General features: G+C 44.2%; 1 protein-coding gene across 11 annotated transcripts in view; it reads left to right on the forward strand.

Annotated features, from left to right (window-relative positions):
- Positions 1–24,971, forward strand: part of ZKSCAN1 (zinc finger with KRAB and SCAN domains 1) — a 38,258-nt gene that overhangs the window by 11,220 nt on the left and 2,067 nt on the right. For 2 of the 11 annotated variants that reach the window (XM_027125855.1, XM_027125856.1), the window contains exons 5-6: positions 124–250; positions 2,539–9,619. In XM_027125855.1, the coding sequence (XP_026981656.1) occupies positions 124–250; positions 2,539–3,434 (1,023 nt within the window). In that variant the 3' untranslated portion in view covers positions 3,435–9,619. The other 9 variants (XM_027125860.1, XR_003436981.1, XM_027125862.1 and 6 more) reach the window with 9 other exon arrangements.

Below are 24,971 nucleotides of genomic sequence, written 5' to 3' on the forward strand. Positions count from 1 at the left end.
CACCTTTTCTTTCCCAGCATCCTGTAGGTTTGCAGTCACCTCCGTCCCTGACTCCAGGTTCGGGCAGTGGGACTGTCCCTGGACTTTGGGAGAACTGAGTGTGGGGATCTCGTGTTATTTCAGGCAATGGTGAAGATCGAGGACATGGCCGTGTCCCTCATCCTGGAGGAATGGGGATGTCAGAACCTGGCTCGGAGGAATCTGAATAGGGACACCAGGCAGGAGAATTATGGGAACGTGATTTCCCAGGGTAAGATGGCTGCAGGATTATTGTCTGATAAGATTGTATTGCCTCTTTTTCTGTTAGTTCTGGGATCTCTGGTGTGGTAGAGACTACTGAGCCCGTTTCTTCAGACCAGATAGAGAAGGAGAACAATTTGAGTTTCTTTAATCCCAAAAGCCTGGTACTGGGACTTCCTGATTCCAGGTGGATTTTTTACCTCTAGGTATTTTTTGCTGTTTGAAAGCAGAAATAATTTTATGTTCTGAATCCCCACCTCTTCAACTACTCTGTCACCATTGAGGATTCTGCTTCATTCCCTGTGGATACAACTAAGTGCTTTTGTCAGGGGAGTGTCTGTATTTCCTATTATAGAGGGCCAGGTGAGAATTGATCATCAATCTAATCCTAACCTGGGACCATGTTCCTGAACCTACACTGCATCCTGCCATGGGCTTTCAGTCTTGCTTCCTGTGAGCGCTGCTCCACAACAGTTCTGTATAATTCCATGAACTTGCACCTGGTCAGGATTCCCAGATTCCAAACCTAATGGTGATCTTCTGTGAAGAGCTCTGGCTCCTGAGTGTGTAGTAAGAACAAAGAAGTTCTAAGAGGCATCAACCAGATAAGACAAGGTGACACAGTTGACAGACAGTCCCATTTGTCTCTATTAAGTCTTAACCCCTGGGAGATAGTACTGCAGGAAGCTCTCAGATCAGTCCTGTCATAGGAAGGCCACTTCCTAAGACTTCTGCCTGGGGAGGGCAGTGGTAGGGTGAATGAAGGGAAGTTATGAAGAAAGGATGTTAATACAGAAACCTCAAGTTTTGTTTTGAACCATAGAGGTAACTGGGGTTTGTTGTTTCTTAGTACTTGCTCTTTGGACGAGGTGAAAATTAAGCCAAAAAACTGATCTCTGTTTGTGAGCCGGGTAGTACCCACCCCTTGCTAACTTAAAACAAAGCAAAACAAAACATTGGGAACAGCCGGGGAACTATCCAGATCATCAAAGACCTAGGCTTGGAATTCAAAAGAAGTAGACCAGTTTCCTCTTCCTTATGATCAGGTCAGTATTTATGGTGATTTCATCACTCAAGTCAGGGGTTAGATACTCAGCTCCTTCAGTGATTGCGTTGAGATAGTGCACACTCACATGGAAAGGTTTCTTAAGGCCAAGTAAATAAAGAATAGATTTGGGATAGTTTTTTTCCTAGACAAATGTAAACATATATAAAATAGTGTTTTTGTACTGAATAATTTTTAGTCTATACTTAAAAAATGGGGTGGCACACAGAATGTAGCAGTCCACAATAAGAATATATTCCAGTGTTTTAAGAGGCAGATTGCTAAAATCAGAGGATCAGCTTTGCATTCGTAAGATCTTGTCTTATATTACGTCCTTTGTGGGCTGTCTCCGGAATTGTTTTCAGTCTCTTTGTTCTCAGTAGTCTCAGTTGTTTGTCAGTGCAGGTTTCAGTTACATGTACTAATGCCCCAACCAGCTTCTTCACCCTCATCCCTGTTGCTTGAGCACTGTCAGCTCTGTGCTGCTCTCCCTGGTGGAGAGAAACTAGTTTCTGTGTCTGAAGTTCTGCGTAACCTGCCAGGTTCAGCGCTCCTTGTTTTGCCTGTTAACTATCACCTTGTCAATAAAAATCTCACAGAATTGGCAGAGTATTTGCTTTTTTTAAATTAATTGCATTCCTTTCTTTCTGGTAATACCATTTATCATTTTCTAGGAAAGACCTGTCCGTTCTCTCTTTTTTTTAACTCATAAATTCTTAATTAGAACTGGAACATCATTTTTTTAAAAAAATTTTTTTTTAGCCTCACAGCATGTGGGCTTTTAGTTCCCCAACCAGGGATTGAAGCCGCCCCCCCTGCATTGGAAGCATGGGGTCTTAACCACTGGGCCACCAGGGAAGTCCCTGGACTATGATTTTTTTAATGTGTGTTTATTCTTTCAGATTAATTACTGGGTGACCAAATTATAGAACCATGAGTTGTGACCTCTTACGTTCCTTAATTCCTCACCCCTTCCTTCTTTCCTCGCCTGGTCTGTTCCCTCTGCTCACTCCCGGCCTCTCTGCATGCTCCCTCCATTGTCCTTTCCACACTTCGCCTGCCCTCTCATTTCCCAGTTCTACTCCCTGTTGTCCCTAGGTTTTTTCCCTTTTTTTCCTACTATTTTATCCCCAGTTAATATTGTGAGGTCATTTTGCAGGCAGGTAGAAGCTTCCTGGAAAACAGTGTCACTTGAGTAACCCACATATTCAAAAGAAAAAGATGCTATTTGTATTTTTTATTTATTGTGTCAGGTTGTGAAAACAGGAATGAGAATGAGGAGTCCACCTCAAAGGCTGAAATTGCAGAAGACTCAGCATCACATGGGGAGACCACAGGAAAATTCCAGAAAGATTTTGGAGAAAAACGTGACCAGCAGGGCAGAGTAGTAGAAAGGCAGCAGAGAAACCCTGAGGAGAAAACTGGAAAAGAAAAGAGAGATCCAGGGCCAGCTACAGTCAAGGAAAAAAAAAACCCCAGCACAGGAGAGCGAGGTCCAAGGGAAAAGGGTAAAGGACTGGGGAGAAGTTTCAGTCTGAGCTCAAACTTCAACACCCCTGAAGAAGTTCCGACAGGAGCGAAGTCCCACAGATGTGATGAATGTGGTAAATGCTTCACAAGGAGTTCAAGCCTTATTCGCCATAAAATAATCCACACTGGAGAAAAGCCCTATGAATGTAGTGAGTGTGGGAAAGCCTTCAGTCTTAACTCAAACCTTGTCCTGCATCAGCGAATCCACACAGGAGAGAAGCCTCATGAATGTAACGAGTGTGGCAAAGCCTTCAGTCACAGTTCAAATCTCATTCTGCATCAGCGGATCCACTCTGGGGAGAAACCCTACGAATGTAATGAGTGTGGGAAGGCCTTCAGCCAGAGCTCAGACCTCACTAAGCATCAGAGAATCCACACGGGGGAAAAGCCCTATGAATGTAGTGAATGTGGAAAAGCTTTCAACCGAAACTCATACCTTATTTTGCATCGGAGAATTCACACCCGAGAAAAGCCCTATAAGTGCACGAAGTGCGGCAAGGCCTTCACCCGGAGCTCGACCCTCACTCTGCATCACAGAATCCACACCAGAGAGCGAGCCTCTGAGTACAGCCCTGCCTCCCTCGATGCTTTCGGAGCATTCCTGAAAAGCTGTGTGTAAAGCGAGAATTTGTCAATAAGCCATTTCCCCTTTTCGTTTCTAAAATTATTTCAGAGATGTGTGCCCATGGAGGGGGGAAAAAGCCTCAGCAGGTTAAAAAAAAAAATCACCCTTATGGATCCTTACAGGTACATCAGCAGTGTTCTGCCTTTGCCTAGTCTGTGGGCATGTAATTCTTCCACAGCCCCTGCAGGAAAATGCTAGTCATAGGGATGGATAATCCACATGCTATTTCCACACAGGATAGAAGCACACACACAGGAAAATGTCAAGCTTTTCAGTAATGAGGAGACCTTTAAGGCGCTCTTGAACTCTCCGCAACCACAGTACATAATTGAAAGACTAAGATCGGCTCTGTGAAAATGACACTGAGGTTCAAAACCCGCTTGCCGCAAACACGCCCTACTTGGCCAACGTCTTGCTGAACCTTATTTCTCAAAAAAGAGGGACAGTTTGAACAAAAACTACATCGGCACATGCTGCTCAAAACTAGTTGTATATATACGGTAAGTTCTGTACAGTCGCTGGTAGCCTACCAAAGCTATAGAAATCTAGGACTGCGCTGTCAGTATCAAACCAAAGATTTCTATCTCTTCCTGAAAGAGAGGGCATGCGCACCAGTCTACAGTTCCAAAGGACGGCTGCAGATGTAGATGGTTCCCTCCTCATGACTGAGATAAATCTTACTGAAATGGCAACCGTGATTCAAAACACTTCTCTCCCTTCGCGAAATCCCCGAATTCCCTAAAGCACTATCGCACTCCTAACTGCGTTTCTCCACAGGTTAGCACTTGATTGCATACTGTCTTTGAATCTTTTGTTGTTCCGTGTGTGAAAGTTTTCATCACTCCCCAAAAGAGATGCTTCTCTCGTCGGGGGATATATTTATATCCCCGACAGCCCTGGACACAGTGCTGACCACATGAGAAGTGCTCATTAGGCCTGACTTCTAGCAGGATTTGTACATTCATGACAAGGCCTGTGAGTCACAAGTACCTGAAATACGGTAGCGTGGCCCAGCTTGTGAGCCCGAGGCGTGGCTAAAGCTCTAGGGTCGCATGCTATTTTTGTCCTAAATATAAACGAAGGGTGCTGGTCAGCTGCCAGCATAGACTATCTAGACACGGATCAGAGAGTAAATACCATGAAATGTCAAACGACTTTGTTGTCATCCGTCATCTTAACAATGTGAACACTTACTAAAGCAAAGATGGCAAAGATCTTAACCAGAATTTCTTCAGTCAGCTGCTGAACAACGTGATGATTTGGGCACTTTCTGAATCATTTGTAACTTTAAAGTTCAAAAGATGTGATTTCTGTTGCTTTTCAGAAAAAGGAACATTGGAGGGAGCACTTTTTTTCCCACACCTTCCAGAAACTTCTAAAAGACATTTGAGATCGTTAGCTGGCAATTACTAAATGTCTGAGAAGCTCACCAACGTGCTAAGATGTGGCTTGTCGTATTGTAGTCATACCGCACAATGTCTTTTGTGTTTCTCATCACTAGAGACTGAGGTGAGGTTATGAAACTTCGATCTTTCCCATCATCTATGCAGAATGATGCATTAGCTTCTGCGTGGAAGCCAGCGACAGACCATTTTCAGGTGCACACACAAGAGACCCAAGCAGCGTCGGTCACATAGGAAGTCATCAGGGCCTTGGGTAGAGATAACTGCTCGTGAGAGCGTGCAAATGATTGTAGACAGCCCTGCAGGGACTTAGAAACAGACTAAGAACACACCTGAAGACTAGCCCCATAATGGGAGACCCCTCACATAGAGTTTGAGATTTTCCGTCAAGAACTAAAACTGTCACTCGTCACTGGTTTGCTAGCCAGCAACCCAAGCCTGTGAGACAGTGTCACTTCACGGGGAACCATGGAGGTGGGGGCAGCTGTGGCCTCAGCTCCGGGCCAAACAGCACTTTTTCTCTGGCCTCTCTCTATAACTTGGAGCAACTTCCAGCCTCCCAGTAGCTCCTAAGCAGTTGCATCAGTGTTGCCTGGGGGAACTTTAAGGAAGTCAGCTGGTGACCAGAGTATTCTGTCCATCCAATTTAAGAAAAACAGGAGAGATACTCCAGAAGAGCACACCTAAATAGCTTTTTATAGTAAGGGAAGGTAGAAGAAATGCTTTTAGGAATTTTCTTCAAAGAGTGAGACATGGTGGTGGTCGCATAGAAAACTGCTGATGCTTTTGAGCAAAGACTTTTGCTGCCAGGAAGCAACTGAAAGCAGTGAGGTGCTTAACTCCAGACACCGATCGAAGCACCGACTGTTGTGAAGAGGGAAAGAACACTGGTCAAGTCCACCCACATTGGCTTCTTTATGCGGACATGATTCAGCCATCATTTCTTTTTAATGGAAGTTAACTATAACCTGTGCCCCACATTTAATTCCCATTTCCTGGGACATCGTACTGACTGTGGGATGGCCATGGGCGTTGCTCCAGATCTTCAACAGATGGACTCCTTGAAGCAGCTATTTGAAGACAAGTTTTCTGAAGAAAACCGGCTACCACTGTTTATTAAAACCATCTGCATTGCATTCATTTATCAGCTCTTCAGTGCAAAGTGTAATAGAGTCATGGCCCAAAAGGCTTACGACATCTAAATTAGTGCTCAGGATAGTCATTTGAAAGTTCTCGACTGGCTGAAGTACGTTAACAGTTTAAGTACTCTAGTTAACTGTTAGCATGCTAGTTGACCCAGTGGAAGTTTTTGAGGGGTTTTTAAAAATACACCTTAACCTTGCCAGGAAGAGAAGTAAAAGTCTTAAAGTTGTGGGGCATTTGTTTCTACTTCATCCTGGCAGGCAAGGCTAAAGCCTAAGACTACAGACGTATGAGGCATCTTGATATGAAAGGCACTTAGTATTTTATTAAAGGCATAAAAGTGAAACTGTGCTAAATATGTACAGAGAGGTTGACACGTTTGATACCTAAGACAATTCTGTCTTACCTGGCATCGGAGAAGTCATCCCAGGAAGGAACCTCTTGAATGTGATAAATATGGCAAAGCCTTTAATCACATCTCAGCCCTTAGCATCAGAAAGCTCACACTGTAAATAAACATTATTAATATTATATGTGAGGAAAACTTTCATGTGTAGCACTCATTGCTTTGGACAGAAAATGAATTCCGTCAGTATGTTCCAATCATGTATTGAATTTCAGAAACACTGCAGAGGAAGCTCAGTCTTAACTCCAGAGGATCCACAGAAGAAGAAAAAAAAATGTGGGGAAATGCTAAAGAAATAGCAAAATGTACAACTTCTGACAAAAATTGTTAATGTTGGGTACTTCTATATATTTTGTATGACCATAATGTCAGTGTCTGTGTTTTGTACCTCCAGCCCCTGTTGTTATTCTGTATATTCCCTGTAAACAGATAATGTATTTTTATTTTAATCTATTTGACAGAACACATCACTCCAAAAGAGCAAAGTTTTGGAGTAGTGAAGAAGTTGATGTGGTCATAGACAAAAAGTTCACAGAACTGAGGAAGGGGAAAACGAGAAAAAAACATTCATAGTTTGGTGCTTATCAAGTCAAGAGCTTAGGAGATGAGTGAAATTGCTAGGAGAGACGGGCGACTAGGGCAGTAAAATGGAACAGTTCTAGAAACATTGGCAGCTTCCTGAAGTTGACCAGGAAGTTGACCGCTTAGCTGCCAGATCACCATTTCAAGCAAGGAGAATGGGTTCTCTGAGCTTGTCGGGGGGAGAAAGAAGGTCTGCCCCCGTCAGTCAAGAAGAAGGCATGTCCTGGGAGGGCCAGTGGGGCCACTTACCTTGACCCAATGGTGTGAAGGGTAGTCCTGTTTCCTCCACTAACTCTTAAATTTCTGTGTATAGAAAACTTGGGATAGGAAAACACCAGGATGGGCTCTTCCCTGGAAAAACAGACACACAGGCATCCAGTCCCTGGGATTGCAGGAAGGCTCGAGAAGCATTTGCAATATTCCTGTCTCAGCTGTCTCCTGTGTACCCTCCTTGCTCCCACTCACTTCCCCTGGCCTGTGATTATTAGGAGAGGGGCTTGTGACGATTCATAGCTAGAAAAGAACTTTTTTCTAATTTTTATCCTAGAGTTGATCACCTTTTATTGCGGGGTCTCGACGTCCTCATCTAAAGCTAGCTAACCAGGTTCATCCTACCATCCTCACGGAAGAGTCATCGTGTGAATTGGAGTAATAGTATTAAAACGTAGTCACACAGTGACAGCAGTACTTACCAGCGGAGCCATGTGTTTGTGGGTCCCACTCTGCGCAGCTTCTCAAATACTGATGAGGGGGCTATGGTTCCCCAGCTGGGAAACCACGTGAAGGTCTGCAGATTGCAAAGTGAAACGTAGAATCAGAGAAAAGGAAATTAAGTGGTATAAATAGATCTTTTCCTAGAAGTTAGAGTAGATTTTTATTTCAACTACTACTGGAGAATATAATAAAAAGTATTATTTGAAAAGTTTCCCTAACATTTAGGTTTCATTTTTAGAATGGACACACTACTGTACATTGAAAAGTAGTTACTTATTTTGCTATTCAAATTAATTTTTTATTATATCTAAAAATGAAATTATCTGTTTTACTTTTCAGAGCTTTGTAAAACAAACTTGAAGTTATAGGGAGGTAAGCCATCTCCAATTCTGCAGGTCAAACAAAAGTTTGGGAACTGTTTTGGACATCTCATAATACAGAATGTCTTAACATGAGAACTTAGTTTCATATTGTCTGGTTCTGTTTAACAGTGGATACCACAAACCTCATGTTTTTCTCTTATCCTAAAACAGAGGAAGGTAAAGAGTGGGCATTAGGTTGACTTCTGAACATGGTCTGCTGTTATTTTAACAGGTTTTTTTGTTTTTCTTTTAATCGTTGAGATTCTCACCTCCATTTACTAAAGAATCATGACTCACTTCAAATTACATAGTAATCAGCAAAGTTAATTGGTCTTAAAATTAAATTTTCTCCCTTCAGCAAGGACTCATTAAGCAGCCAGGCTGAGTGCATTAAGATACAAAGAGTAAGTTCTGTGAGAGATTGAAAGGTGATGCTGAAACTGGGATTTCATTCCAGTTTCAGATGCGGGTTTCAAGTTCCTTTGGTCCAGGGAAGGGACCGGGCAGCTGCCCGAGTCGCTATTGTTTAGTCTCCCGACAAGGTCAGGTTTGCTAGGAAGGAGAGTGCGGGGGGAGGGTTGTAGGGGCCAGACTCCCAGCTGCAGAAGAGTGGTGAGGGAGCCCTGTGGAGGGAGAGAAGAGAGACTGCTGGGCGTGTGCTGGGGGCCAGTGCTCGCCTGCCTTCCCCATCCCCCTACCCCCACTTCAGCCACTTGACAGAGTAAGGTTTTAGTCCGCCGAGCGAGGACAAAGCGTATTAGATTTAGAGGTGCTTCTGCTGGTTGCAGGGGTTCTTAATGTGAGAGGGCTGGGCAGGGGGAAGCAGGTTGTGACGACACAGGAAAATCTTTTTCTAAAAATCTATGAGTTTAGGGGCAAGGGGCGGGATATGCAAGCAAAATCAGCAATTATTTTAACATGAACATAAATATTTTTATTAACTTTTAGTTAAATAGAGGTTATTACACCCAGGTCAACACAATAACCCTAAATCTATATAGAGAGCTAACTCAGGCATTGTCTTGTTTATTATCTTTAGACTGGGTAAAACAAACCTTTCCTGTTTTGTCAGTTCCTAGTTTCTTAGTTTAGAATAAATTAGACGGAAAGAAACTGACTTGTCTTGGTATATCCGCAGAATTAAGTTATTGCTGTTAAACCTGGCCTTTTCAGTTCCCTGGTCTTTGAAGCGTCCAGATGCTTGGTAGATGTTCAGTGAATGATTTTTAAATTGAATTTGTTCATTTAAAATCCTCATTAACATTTCTAAAACGGCTTCTTTCAGTAAATAATGGAATTTTAGAGGAAAAGTGAGGTTTTTTTTCAAAGCTAGGAAACTCCACTGAAAATAGTCATTTGAGCACTAAAGTTTCAGTCATGAGAAATGACAGCAAAATAAATTGGTAATAGTATAGTCAATGGTCCATTTTAGGAGGCCGATGGTGTCTGACAAATTTTAGAGTAGTGAGGTGGGGGAAGGAAATTGTGGGGATTTGTAATAAATATTCTCTTTATGTTGTTTCTCTTCAGGATCATGGTAAAACAATAAATTATCATCTCTAGGTGGCAGTAGTTGTGATGTTTTTTGTTGTCCTTGGTTGCATAAAATGCGTGTTTTGGGTAAAGAAAAAAGTATAATTTCAAAGTTAAAAACTAGAACTGACACAATCCTCACCCAAATGACATGTTGTAGGTAATTTCACAAGCGCTTAGGTAGCTTCTTGGCAACAATGAAAAACCATGGAATAAAGTTGCTTTTTTTTTTTTTGAGGTACGCGGGCCTCTCACTGTTGTGGCCTCTCCCGTTGTGGAGCACAGGCTCTGGACGCGCAGCCTCAGCGGCCATGGCTCACCTGGACGCGCAGGCTCAGCGGCCGTGGCTCACGGGGCCAGCCGCGCCGCGGCATGTGGGATCTTCCCGGACCGGGGCACGAACCCGCGTCCCCTGCATCGGCAGGCGGACTCCCAACCACTGCGCCACCAGGGAAGCCCTAAAGTTGCTTTTTAATGATCCCCCAAAACGATTTTTTCATAGGATGGAATAATTAAAATAACCTTTGGAGACTGGGATTGACATATACACACTACTATATATAAAACAGATAACTGATAAGTACCTACCATATAGCACAGGGAACACAATGGCCTGTATGGGGAAGGAAGCTAAAAAAAAGTTGATATATGTATAACTGATTCGCTTTGCTGTACAGCAGAAACTAACAACATTGTAAATCAACTATACTCCAATAACAAAAACAAAACCTTTGACCACTTTATGAGACTTAAAAAATTGAACATGCTAATAGTAGGAGCAATATGTAAAGTTGATATTTTAGACCTTCAAACTATGAACTCTAACCTAATAACCTTGTTTTTGCATAACTTACTGAAACAAAATGTGATTTTTTTCACTTTGTCTCATTTAAATAATTGATTTTTTCCCACCCTATTTAGAAACTAGAGAGAAGTGCAAAGTGTTCTGTTTTCCTCTGCTCTTCAGTTTCCTTATCCTAAAGGAATACTAACCCTTGCCTCACTTTCTTTCCAGGGCTATGGTGAGATAAACAAATTTTTTAAAAAGTAAAAGGTGGCACGTGTGAAAAAGCAATGTATTTTTACTTAGGTATCACAACCAAATCTTAATTCAGGGGTACTAAACCCTGTACTGTCCAACAATCTCAGCCTAGTTTCCCTGAGAGCAGAACCTGCGGTCAGGGCTCGTGTGCAGTTGATTTATTTTAGGAGATGATTTCAGAGAACAGCAGGGTAGACAGAAGCTGGAAGAAATCCAGTGCATTATTGAACTTGGTCACTGCTGTGGACAACGGGCCCTGTGAGAGATTCTGGTCCTGAGTTTATTAACGGCTGGGTGTGAAGAGGACCAGAGACTCCAGCGTCCCCAGTGTAGACAAGAGCCCCAGGAGTCGTAAGGGTCAAGGTTACCTTCCAAGAGCATCTCAGCCTTTCACTGTGTCCAGTTCAAACCCTGGTAGCTTCCTCCTCCCTCCATTCCCGTGCCTTAGTTACAGAAAGCTGCCCCAGGGAAAATCCGCAGACATGCATGGCCCCTCCATGACCCTTGCCCCTGCTAGCCTACCCTCCTTTCTGCTGTAGTCTTGGGGCCGCTGTCCGGGTGTTCCCTGCTCCCCAAGCTCCCAGGCCCACCATGGCCTCACCTCACCGTTTCTCAGCAGACCCCCCTTGTTATGCTCTCCCAGGGGCCTCAGGCCATCTCGATGCCTCGCTGTCTGGTCCTCCCTGCTCCCTGGAGCCCCTCCCCTGCTGCCTCCGAGGGATGTGGCCTTGCTCTCGAGCGCCTCCAGCCTCCTCCTCACCCCTCAGTACCTGATCTCCATTTAAATAAGCACAAACTTGTAGCTTTAAGGAGCAAAAGCAAATTTTTCAAATCTTTGGTTTGACTTTGACCCTTCCTTTTAGCTACCAAATTCCTCTGCCACGTGGACCAGAACTGCTGTTTTCATCTCTTCACCGCTGATATCCTCCCTCTTAAAGCCCCTGTAACTCAGTTCTTTTTTTTTTTTAACATTATTTTTTGTGTGTTTTTTTATTTTTTGGCCACGTTGTACAGCATGCAGGATCTTAGTTCCCCAGGGATCTGCCCCCTGCAGTGGAAGCATGGAGTCCTAACCACTGCACCACCAAGGAATTCCCTTGTAACTCGGCTCTCATCCCAGCCTCTTAGATGGCACCATTAGAGGTCACCAGTGTTCTTGACAGAGCCCTTTCTCTTGTCTTCATTCTCCCTTACTTTTCTAGAGCACTTGACATTTCCTTGAAACCTTGTCAGTTGTTTGTATTGCACTGCCCATCAACTCCTCTCTCTCTTCCTCCTTCACCAGGTCCTGAATAATAACAACCATGAGGTTTCTCTAATCCAGACATCAACTTTGTAGAGACAGTTGCCCCATTATACAGATGTGGACACTGAGGCCCGTAACGTGAAGCAGCTGATCCCATGCATGAGTGGCAGAGCTGGATTTAAAGCGAGGTGTGTCTGACTCCAACAATCAGGTTCTTTCCACTACTTCATGTCCTTTCTGAGCTCAGTTATTCTCCCACCTGCATACGCCACCTCTGTGATCCCACAACTATGTTTATGGAGCAGCCTAGCATAGTGTTTACACACGCAGGCACTGGAGCCAGTGTGCCCAGGATCAAATCCTTCATCTACCACTTACGTGCTGTGTCTTAGTTTCCTCATCAGCAAAATGGACATAGCGTTATAAGCATTAAATGAGCCGTTACATGTAAGGCAGCTACAGCAGTGCCTGACCTATGTGTTCCAGATATACTAGCTATTATTTCCTCCATGGTCCTCTCACTCTTTCCTGAATATTAATTTACCCCTCACAAAGGTCTCCCTTCTTTAAGTGAAACATGCTGGCAGTGTCCTCCATCCCATGAGTCCCTAAAAGACATTACCTTGAAATCAGGTCTTTGTGAAAATTTGGGACCCGTGACAGTCCCCGATGTTATGGACAGAATTTCACATGGCCTCTGAGTCTCTCAAACTGCACTAATCCCTACTCAGTTCTTTCCCCTGCCCCAATCCTTCTTCAGCTCTTGCAATTCCAAATCCTCCGGGGAATGGTATTTCCTCTGGAGTCATGGGCATTACTGCACAGGTTTAAGAGGCCTTTCTTGTCCCAAACTATGCACATCCCTTCACCAGTAGTCACCACCACTGCCTCCAAGTCTCAGGTGTCTTTGGCACGGCCTCCACTCCAGATGCTTGAACACACACGTGCTAGCACGACTCCCCCCATCTGGATCATCTGTCATTGTGAGCCCTGCATTTGGGTCTGGACTCCACATTTTAAAAGAGAGACAGACCAACCACAGGATGGTAAAACCAAAACCACCTCAGATGTGCAATAAAGGGTTTTGCTTGGTGAGGAGAAAACGTATGAGAACTTGGTCTCTGCCCTCAAGTATCTAAAGGCCTGTCATGTAGAAGAGGCATTCAGTTTGTCCTGCATGCCTCCAAGAAATCAATCTAAATCCCTTTCAACAAACATTATTGTCAGGCCATGTGCTGGGTGTCAGGAATAATAAAAAAGAAAGAGGTCCAGCAGTGAGTAAGGCAGATAAGTAAAGCCAGCTCTTCCCAGCTGTTACCAGGACTTTGGACAAATTAGAAAAAGGCACCCCTTCCTCAAGACACTTGCCTGCCTTGTGCTAGTGAGTTGTGATAACCGTACAACTCCTGATAAGAAGATGACTGGTGGCCCCAGGGTTCTGCAGGGCCCAAGGTGCACACCCAGAAGGAATGGCCCTAGTGGAAGACGCTGGGAGAAGGAACCTCATTGCAGAGCCAGCCAGAGCAGGTGTCTGCATCGAATCAGGTCAGGTATGACACCCAGGGGTCCTGGGCAGGAAGGGATTTTGCAAGGGGGAGGGCTGGGCCAGATGCCCTTGGTGATCTCCTTCTACTCAGAGATTATGCAATTTTTTTCTGGGTTCTTCCACCAACAACGGGGAACAAGCCGGCAACCTGCTCTTGTAAAAGCTTTGGCGGGAAACTTTACTGTCTCTTGTTAAGAAGGCAAGTGGCCCTCTCCAGAGCAGGTAGGACAACAGCAACAAAAAAGGACCTGTGATGGGCAGAGCCACATCCTAGGACAGGGCGGTGGGGAAGGGCAGTGCACTGACATTAAAACGGAGATCAGAAATAGTATGGTAGCCAAGAGTTTTGAAGATGAAAATGTCCTTACTATTGGTACAGGTAATTACAAAGCTAGTTCACGCTCATGTGATCCAAATGCTTTAAAGTTCTCAGAGCAGGTTATTATTATGCCCATTTTCCAGATAATTAAGCTGCGTCTTCAAGTCCTCCAAGGCACATTAGCAACAGCGCTCCAGCTCTAAGATATGGGGTTGTCTAACTACATCACCTTTATTCTCTTTTCATTTTCTTTAGCTGAATGAATGTCTTTGCAGCTTCCCAACAGGCTGTACAGGTGGACTCCCTCTGGGAAGAAAAGAGGGAAGTTTTCAGAGCTGTGATGGGTAAGGAGCTTGCCTTATTCTAAAAGAAACGAAGGTTTGATCACCCTCTGCTGGCCAAGCATAGTGATGGCAGCAAAAGTAAGTGATGGCGAGACTGAGCGAGGAAGATCCAGAAAGCAACCTTTTTAGAGAGAACCATGACCACCCTGCTGGAAGAGGAGGGAGGAAGCCCAGACCTGCAGTAACTAGCGTAGCTTTTCCCTTTCCAGACCTCTGCTACAAAGCGGGGTCTTTTTCTTTTTCAAACCAAATAATCTTTCAAGACAAAAGACTTCGTTGTACAGCAGAAACTAACACAACATTGTAAAGCAATTATACTCCAGTTAAAAAAAAAAAGACAAAAGAAAACCGAGTAATGCAGAGAAAGTTAAGTGGGAGAGTATGGAGGTCATTTAAATGAGGAACCGTGGACTCTCAGAGGGTCATTATACACTTCACATTCCAAGATTCAGAAGCAACTTTCAGACAAGATCATAGAACTGTTGTAGGTGGTTTTTGGGACAGTCACACATGGTAGTTTCCAAATAGTTTGAAGGGCTGACAAGAACAACTACATGCATTTTGTGAGAGAAAATGATCAATCAAGACTAGGATCAATGTGGGACTTCCTTGGTGGTCCAGTGGTTAAGACTCCGCGCTTTCACTGGCGAGGGCCTGGGCTTAATCCCTGGTTGGGAACCTAAGATTCCACAAGACTTGTGGTGCAGCCAAAAAAAAAAGACTAGGATCAATGAGTTGAAATTACAAGAAAGCAGATGTTTGCTTTTTGTTTGTTTGTTTTAATTTATTTATTTTATTTATTTTTGGCTGCGTTGGGTCTTCATTGCTGCGTGTGGGCTTTCTCTAGTTGCGGCAAGCCGGGGCTACCCTTTGTTGTGGTGCGCGGGCTTCTCATTGCAGTAGCTTCTCTTGTTGCGGAGCACGGGCTCTAGGCGCGAGGGCTTCAGTAGGTGTGGCTCGCAGGCTCAGTGGTTGTGGTGCACGGGCTTAGTTGCTCCGCGGCATGTGGGATCCCCCCGGACCAAGGCTTGAACCCGTGTCCCCTGCATTGGCAGGCGGATTCTTAACCACTGCACCACCAGGGAATTTCCCTAGATGTTTGCTTTAATCGAAAGAACTTTTAGCAAGTAGAATTCTCCAAAAGGCGGGAACTGTCCTCTAATAAACTCCCTGCCACAGAGCTTTGCATGTTAGGAGACATCACATTGTGCATCCCCAAGATGACACGTCACTTAGTCACCATTTATTGGTCTCGTCTGTATTATCATGGACCGTGTATTATTATGGACCATGTCCATAGTTATTTGTTTACATATCTGCCAAGAGCTACGTGTATTTTTCATTTTTCATTTTCTCCTTGTGCCTGAACCCAATGGCTGACACATTGTAGGTTCTTGGTTAGTGTTTGCTGAATGAATTCATTGGAAGAGTATGAGGTTCTTGTAAGTCTAAACTGTTCTGAAGAAGAAATGCAGAGCCACCAGCCACAACGGCTAACTTTTCCTTCGTCTGCTCTCTTGTGGTTTTGTCATATGGCCATGGTTATATCAATAGATGATAATGGATCATGTAAGTTAACTTATTTGACCACAGTCTGATTTGGATGGGAGCATATTGATCTTTTTAATCTGCTGAGATATAGTAAGGACACAGGATTGAATTAGAGCATCTGGATTCTACTCTCAGCTCTGCTACTAATTAGCTCACTAGTGTTCCTCGGAGCTGACCTCTTCAGGCACAGGTGGGTTTCTTCATCTGAAAACAAGAACTTAACCAGTTTTTCCCTAAGGTCTCTCTTGCCATCAGTATTTTGCAACTCTAGGCCCTTTGCTGTAGAAACAACAATGGGCTTGGAACGGGAAGGATTTCCTTTAAGCCTCAACATCACAACTTACTGGTTGCATGACTCGGCAAAGATCCTTTTGTCTAAGAGGTTGGACAGAGCGCTGCCAAGGCATCAATACATGTGTGGCTCAGAAATTCCTGGGTGGTCCAGTGGTTAGGACTCCAAGCTTTCACTGTAGAGGGCACGGGTTCAATCCTGCAAGCCTCACAGTGCGGCCAAAAAAACAAACAACAACAAAAACAACAATGAAACGTGTGGCTCATAGAACTATGCAGGTTTCTGAGGTTTCTGGTTTCCCCCTCAGCCTGAGTGACTCTGTTCTATCTAGCTCTTGGCCACATTGCAAAAGAGCATGTGGGATGGGAGTTGTGACTATTTTTTAGAAACAATCTGCTACACACATTTATCTTCAATTTGTCAATCCTTTGAAACATAATCCTGAGAATACTTACCCCTGTGAAATATTAAAATCTCTGTTTTATAGATCAGGAAACATGGGCTCAGGAAAGTAAGTAACTTCTCCAGTGTCATACAAGTGACATGTGGGAAAGTCAAGATCCAAACTTGGCTCTTTCTTCAGAGTCTATATTTTTAAGCCCCTCACTGCCTCTGAGTTAGAAGAAGTCAGGATAATTGTTGTGTTTAAGGCACTAAGTTTTGGGGTAGTTTTTTATGCGGCAATAAAGAATTGAAACCAAGTGCTTAACACAGTACCGGCCCACAGTAAGTACTCAGAGGAGGTGTGTGGAGGGAGTGGTAATGGTGAATGAATGCCATTGGGGCTGGAGGTGAAGGGAAAAACTAACAGGAGTCTGGGGCAAGCTGTAGGTCATCCAGCCCCAAAATTCACTCTGCAAAACTCCTGTCCTCCCCATTCCCAGGGCTCTCCCACTTCAAAGCAGCACAAGATGATGCAGGAAGTGGCCGTTTTTGAGCAACTCTCTTAGAAAGTCCTTCCTTGTATTGAACTTTTCTTTCATTTCCATTCATTGCTCTTAGTTCTGTCCTCTGGGCCCCAGAAGACAAACTTCATTTTCAAGTGATGACACTTCACAAATTTGAAAACTAAGACTGCTTTGTCTCTCATTCTCCCCTTGTCCTCTCCTACCTAAGGTAAGAAAAATTCTCCAGATTCTCCTAGGTGGAATGGCATGGTGTTCAGGGCTCACACCTCCTGATGATTTCATCATTTCTGGATGATCACTGGGTTTTGAACACTCCTCTTAACGTTTGCCACCCAGAAGGGGCCCATCTTAGACGTCTGACCAGTGCGTGGGGGAATGAACGAAACAAGACTGACTGTATGATAACTGTTGAAACTGGTCAGTTGGTACATAGGGGATTCACTGTTGATCTTTTGTATGTCTTTGAATTTTGTTTTTTAATTTAAATGATCATAGAAAACATCAGGGAAAAACGTCTCATCTCTACAAATTTATGGTGCATTCAGACACGGTATTCCCTGCGCAGGCACGTTGCTGTCCCTCAACATGTGTGCCTTTTGAGGGACCAGCCAAAAGCAAACTCAGTGAGGGCCAGATGGGGTGGGGCTGAGATCGAAAACATTGAGAATCTACAGTCCCGTAACCTGCAGTTGAGCAACAGCGGCGGGGGAAAAGGTAGGCAAGGACCTCTGTACAAAGTCCTGCAGCATCAGGAGCTTCTGGAAGGCGGCCTCAGAGACTTCTGCCCAGGAAGTTTCGAACCCGCAAAGCCCCAAGGGCACAGCTACTTCAGGTGGATGCCGCCGGGCATCTGAGTGTGATAACTGAATCTCGGGCTTCGTGGGCTAAGCGTGGGGCTCTGTCCATAAATGGGGACCGAGTTCTCACGCGGTGACCGGCCTGAGGGTCACAGGGGAACCGGCCTCTGAAGTCCACGAGGAGGACCAAGGCCGCCGCGCCGAGCCCACGCCTCCCCTTGGCCCGGGGCGTCGGGGGCGGGGTGCGAAAACCGCCAAGACTTCATCCGGTCGACCCCTCCTTGGTTAAAAAAAAGAAGGAATGGGAAAGAGGTCCCCGCCTGTTCACGTTGCGAGGGCGCCTCCGCTAGTCACTTTCGCTCCTCAGCCTCCCGAGTACCCGAGACACCGAGATGCCAAAAAAGACCTCCCAACTTCCTAGAGGGGCCTCTGCGGCCCCGCACAGCTCTCCGTGGGCGGGGCTATGGCGCACTTCCGGCTGCGTCGGCAGCGGTGCGCGTCGAGGTGTTCCAGCGGCCCCAGCGGATTTTACTCACGGTGAGCCTCCCGGTCCCCGGTTAGCGTGGCGGGCGGAAGCGGGAGTGTCCGCCGAAGGGTGCGGGGAGATACGGGTGGGTTAGGCAGCTGTGGCCTGTGGGGACTCCCCAGACCGGTCCTGGGAGGGTGGTGGGAGGAGCCCCCAGTCCCTGCCCAGCCCCAGACGGCGGAGGCGTTTGCTCCCTTGAAAGCATTCCCCCCACACACACCGCGCACACCCCCAGGGGTTTAAAAAGGTGAAAGTTGGTTTCTTTCGTGTTCCAGAGCAGTTTTTCTCTGCGCTCCCTGAGCCGAACGGCCCGTCAGTCTGAGCGGGGCTGCTTTCTCTTTTTCCCTGGCTCTCGGTAGGCGGTCCGAATTAAAGGCTAATTGATAAGAATTCGCCCGAGGGGGTTGGGGACCTCGTGTGAGAAACTGGGCCTCAGAAGTCCTGGGTAGTATCTGTTCCAAGGGAGGGAATAGGGAGGGCTTTGTTCAGGTTAGAAAGCACGTAACAGGGATCTGCTCCAGTTTGGAAACACATTTTTAGAGGACCATTTATTTATAAATAGTTTGTCAAGAGAAAGGTGATCTGGTGAGTGAGGTACTTGGAAACTTCTTATATAAGGAGCAATTGAAAGAACTGTGAAGAAAAGAGAACTGTTTTCAGGTATTGGAAGCCTACAACGGAGAAAGTAAGTTTTGGTCTAGGACCAAACTAGGATCAGTGAAGAAAGAAGATAAAAAGTGATGCAGAATTTGGCGCAGTTTAAAGAAAACCTGTAACAATTAGAACTGTCCAGCAGTAGAAATCTGTGCCTCATGAATTATCAAGTTTGCCTGCGTAGGAGTTTTCGGGTACAGAATGAGTATGTCAGAAGCATTCTAGCATTAATTGGTAAGTCGTGTTAAATTGTTAGACTGTAATAATTTGGTTTATTTATGCCTCATCTTGTTCTAGAATGGATTTGGGGCACTTTGATAAGGGCATATAAGCTTTGGGAAATCGGCATAAAAGAGGGGGAAAAAACCTCGGAACAGAACAAAGGCCTCTGCTTGTAGTAGACCGTGAACTTTTCCTTGATGGGCCTCTCGTGCTAAACATTCTAGCGAGCTTAAAATAGTTCACTGTGGATGAAGACAGTGTGAGTAATGAAGCCTCTGTTTTCTATTCACATGCTTTTTTATTTTATAAGCACCTTATTAAAAATTCGAAAGCTAAGACCTTGAGGGTATCCCTAAATGAACCTTTAGACAAACTCTACATGACCAGTGTGGTCATGACCAATACTGGCTTTGCTAGAGGCAGACAGGAGACAAGGAGATCTGAGAGGCAACAGGGGCTGAAATCTTTGAGACCTTGTTGGCCTTGTGATGATTTTGGCTTTTAATCTGTATGACACACAAAGCCTTGAAAGGTGTGAGCAGAGGAATGATGTGATCTGAGTTGTATTTAACAGGCAACAGATGATGGACTGGTGGGACACAAGTGCTGGAGGTAGCGAACTCTGAATCTCTTAGTTGTAGAGATTTTCTCATGAATTGTGTGCAGAATGTGAAGGAGGAGTTGGGTCCCCAGGTTTTTTTGGTCCGGAAAAAACGGTGGAGTTGCCATTAACTAAGATGAGCAGCTTTGGGTGAAAGATGGGAAGTACAGTTTCAGGCGTGTTAAGCTTGAGATGCCACTGGACATGCTGGTGGCAACGTCAAGTGGGTAGTTTGTTATGTGAGTCTGGAGTTCAGAAGAGAGGTCCAGGCTGCAGATAAATTGGCGGCTGTTGAGTATATAGATGGTACTTAAAGCCACATGACTTGATGAACTCTCCAAAGAGAGAGAGTACAGTTAGGAAGAAGGCTTCAAGCACCCAGCCCTCCACTTGTCTGTGGCCTTGCTGAGGCATGAATTTGAATTGTGGGCGCTGCAAAACTGGTGTGCTAGAATAAACCACTGAGCTATTGAGCCAGCCCAGCCAGTTGCCCAGCAGCAACATCTAGGGAAGCTTTCTTCTTTAATTATGACTGTGTATGTGTTTTGCAAAGGCGATTGTGTGACACAGTGGCATCTGTGAGTTTGAACTCGCCAACTTCTGGGAACAGATCCCATGTGAACGTGATACAGGACACTCACTGTTTAATGCCTCCTGTGCTGGGTTATAACTCCTAGTGTCTTGCAGAATTTCCCAGGCTGGATCCCAGAAGCTGAGCAGTCTTTCCTGTTCTTGGGGTGCCCTCCTCTGAAGAGAGTGGGAAATTTTGTAACCAGTTATGTTACAAAGTTATTCCAACACTTAGGAGGTCCACTTGAAAGGATTTCTAAGGAATGCTCCCAGCGCTACTACATCTATATTTAGGTTATTTTAGCCTTTGGTGCTAATGCCTTTATTTTAAGAGACTAGATGACAGTGCTTCCCACCCCCCCACCCCCCGCTCAGTTTTCAAGTAATTCTGAACTTGGGAGCTTCAGTAGTGTACTGGGTGCAGAGGATAGCATAAATGAGTGTTCAGTGCTGATGCTGGTCCACTGTGTTGGAATACCTGTTGGCACCTCATAGGATGCTTCAGAATTTGGGTACAGTAGAGGGGAGTCCCAGCTAGCATCCCAAGAGTTCTGAACTAATTAGCAGCTGATAATTATTGACTTTCTCGTAAAAGCAAGGTTACGTATTGAGGTTTTATTCCTAGAACCCCACTTCCTATATTTTTTTAATTACCAAAATTGATTACAAAAATAAAGGGGAAGAGTCATAAAATACATGTTTTTAATACATATTTACTAAATGTGTGAAACTAAACATCTGATATAAAAGCTGTGACATAAATGTACCTTTTTTGGAAGGTTCTGCATGGGCTGGAATTGCTGCTTTTTTGTTTTCCTGGGTTTCTTTTTTTGAAGGGCATGGAATTTGGGCATTAGAAGTAAAATCTATTTTATTTATTAAAAACTGCTTATGATTCCTTTGGAGATTTTATGATTTTCTGGCTACAAAAGTAATAATACCCATTATAGAAAATGTAGGAAATAAAAAAAAGACTTTAAAAAATTGAAATCATTCATAATTCTGTAACCCAGAAATATCACTGTTCGTGTTTTTATCTTTTTCCTTCATTGTGATTGTGTGTATATTATGAGTGTGTGTGCAAGATGATATTTCAAGTGCTCTCAAGCCAGATCCATGGAGATTGACACGCATGTTAGAAATTAGCATACTCAACTTTTTAAATGCCTTAGCTTTAGATTATCTGCAACTCCTGTTCCCTCGTCTTCAGCTTTTATAAGCCATTTATACATCCTTTTTATGTTCTCTACCATTGTTATCAATATAATTTCATGTAATGAACACCCACATAGATTTTTTACGTGTTTGGCTCTTTCTTGAGACTGCTGGAGTTTTCTTGGTCTAGATTATTCAAATTCAGTATGGGAACACCTATGTGACAGGAAAGGTGCTGCTTAGAGTTTGAAAACATGCTCATCAGGAAGGCCAGTCACAAGTGTGTAAGATTAATTAACTTATGTAGTTTTCTTTCAGAGTACTATATTTAATGAATGCCAAGAATGATAGACTGATTCTGTTATCTGTTTACTCACTTCTTTTCCATCTCCCCCACAACTTGAAAGCTGTGTGAGAGTAGGCGTGTATCTGTTTTAGGCATCCCTGCAGTCCTAGCATCGAGCCCATGGCAGGTATTCAGCAAATGTTGAGTGAGTGGATTTCACTTTTTTGGCATATGAAGAAAATGGAAGTAATTATATTTACTATAGATGTTTTCAGTATTCTAATGTATCAGCTGACAAATATATATAATATTTAAAATTTAAAAGAAAAAATATTCTTAAACATCTTTTGTATTGTCTATTGTGGTTTAATTTTTCCCTTCAGTTTCCTCTCAGCAGTATGTGTCTCATCAAAAGAAATACCTCTGAAAGAACATAGGTTACTTTTAGTCTAATCTCTTGTCATTCCACTGGTCTTTCTGTGAAAGCTAAACATAAATGGCATTTTAAAACAAGAGTATGCCCTGCTTAAAATGGGTCAAGTGAAGCTCAAATTACATCACTAACTATGCTCAATCATTTAAAAATATGCTGGTTAATTCCAGGCTTCTAACATGATTCCTGGTTATGCTAACTAGCCTGTCATTTGACTAGTAAATTTTTAATGCTGAAGCTAAAAGTTGTAGGTTTAGACAGACTTCATTTGGCCAGTAGATGGCCTGTTGAGATCTCAGGAATTGTAAGATTCTGAAACAGTTTTTGGAGCAAAGTTAAATTTAACTAAAAGTTAAATTTAGTTTTAAGCTTACACCACAGTGCTTTTTTTTTTTTTTTTTTTCCCAAATGGGGGGTTATTTGTTGTGCAAAATTTTTTTTTTCAAGTGTACAAAATAGTGATTCACAATTTTTAAAGATTATACTCCACTTATAGTTATTATAAAATATTGGCTATATTCCCTCTGCTGTACAGTATATCCTTGTAGCTTATTTCTTTTATACATAGTGGATTGAACCTCTTAATTTCCAGCCCTATATCGCCCCTCCCCCATTCTCTCACCCTACTGGTAACCACTGGTTTGTTCTCTGTATCTGTGAGTCTGTTTCTTTTTTATTATATTCACTAGTTTTTTTTTATTTTTTAGGTTTTGCATATAAGTGACAATATACAGTATTTGTCTTTCTCTTTCTGATTTTTCACTAAACATAATATCCTCCAAGTCCATCCATGTTGTCGCAGATGGCAAAATTTCACTTTTTTATGGCTGACTAGTATACCATTTTGTGTGTGTATGTGTGTGTGTTTGTGTGTGTGTGTGTACACGTACACACCCCACATCTTCTTTATCTGTTTATCTGTTGATGGACACTTAGATTGCTTTCATATTTTGGTAATTGTAAATAATGCTGCTATGAACATTGGGGTGCATGTATATTTTTGAATTAGTGTTTTCGTTTTCTTCAGACATATATGCAGGAGCGGGGTTGAGCCACAGTGCACTTTTTCAGAGAGTGGAGGCAAAGTCAAATCAAAATAGGATATCCTGAGCTGACTCCAGAAAGATATTTGACAGTCATTGTTATATGGTAGTTTTACGATGGCCATAATTTCCACAGTTTCCTGTGCTAAAGGTGTGGCTATAAAGACCAAAAAGCATACATACTTTTTCTTTTGGTAATTTTATGGTAACCATATTTTCATAGGTTTAACGTGTAGCCCTAAAGAACCAGAAACCCAAAGGAACCAGTACTCCTGCTACACAGAGCCCCATTTTAGTGACATTGTTTCTGGAGTACCTATATGATGACCAAGGTACTGGGCATGGCCACAGTTCTGGGCCCTAGAACTCCACAGGAGCAGGGGCCTGTGATTGTGAAGGTCGAGGAGGAGGAGAAAGGGAAGCGCCTTCCCAGCTTGGAGACATTCCGCCAGCGCTTCAGGCAGTTTGGGTACCATGACACCCCTGGCCCTCGGGAGGCCCTCAGCCAGCTCCGGGTGCTCTGCTGTGAGTGGCTGCGGCCTGAGATTCACACCAAGGAGCAGATCCTGGAGCTGCTGGTGCTGGAGCAGTTCCTGACCATCCTGCCCCAGGAGCTCCAGGCCTGGGTGCAGGAGCACTGCCCGGAGAGCGCTGAAGAGGCCGTCACTCTCCTGGAAGATCTGGAGCAAGAGCTGGATGAGCCAGCACAGCAGGTAGGCTGGGGAGACCTTTTACTCTGTGAGGTCGGAAGCGTAGCAGTCCAGGCAGGAGCGGGTTTGTTCACACACTGAGAATAACTGAATGGACCTTCCGCTGAGTTAGACCATGTTTCCTCCTATTTTTCTTCTGCTGTCCTATATGGAATTAGGGAATTACCCTTGGGAGTTGAATGGGATGGATGCTTTTCTCTTTCCTAGAGGTTCTACATAGCTGTCCTGAGGTTTTCTTTTGTTCTGGTTCTTAAAGTGAGCTGTGCACAGACCCAGCCATTCCTAATTGTCTCTAGGCCTCACCGCCTCCCAGTGAACAGAAACAGTGGTGGGAGAAGATGGCATCCTCAGGAACAGTGGAGGAATCCCTGAGCAGCCCGCAGCCACGGTCTGTGGAGACCAGTTACAAATACGAGTCTTGGGGGCCCCTCTACATCCAAGAGACTGGTGAAGAGGAGGACTTCACTCCAGAGCTGAGAAAGATTCAAGGTAGGACCATCTGTCAGGCCCCCACTCGGTGCCCGGGCCTTTGTGGTTGAAGAAACACTCGTCCTAATTCCTGGTTGTGAGGTGGCCCCCCTAGGCTGACTCAACTGGTCTGGCTGACAAGGCAGAATGAGTTCCTTTCCTCCCTCAGGTGTGTCTCAGTCAGTCCTGGCGTGGGAACAGATGACACGCTCGTAAAGGGAGAGTTGAAGTGAGTTTAGTAAGGGGACTGTTCATGGAAGCGAGGACAGCTTGAATGAATCAGTAAGAGGTGGTGCTGGTTCATTTGTTAATGACTTAGTGAACCTGCTGTGATCAGTTCGGGATTATGCAGAAATGGTCCTGGTAATTTCTTTTTCAACTTATGCCTCATTAAGCTATTTAAAATGTTTAACATTTCTTAAGTTATTTACTTCCCACACATAGTTCATGGCAACTTGAAGGGAAATCTGTACGTGTAGCCAAGTGACTGCTCATCATAGGGACTGAAAGGGATTTTAGCTGCTGCTTCAGTCAGCAGTGGACAGTGAGGAGGGGGTGAGCCTAGAAGCAGCTGGTAGCAGAGGAGGGAAATAGATGGCGGGCGGAGAGAGAGACAGGGACGAGGAGAAAGTGGCTTAGAGGAAAGTACCTTGTTGACTGAGGCTTCTGGACTTG

Source organism: Aethalodelphis obliquidens, unplaced genomic scaffold, assembly GCF_003676395.1.
Source record: "Aethalodelphis obliquidens isolate GAN/ISIS:26980383/991018 unplaced genomic scaffold, ASM367639v1 scaffold30, whole genome shotgun sequence".
In the NCBI taxonomy this organism is placed as follows: Eukaryota; Metazoa; Chordata; class Mammalia; order Artiodactyla; family Delphinidae; genus Aethalodelphis; species Aethalodelphis obliquidens.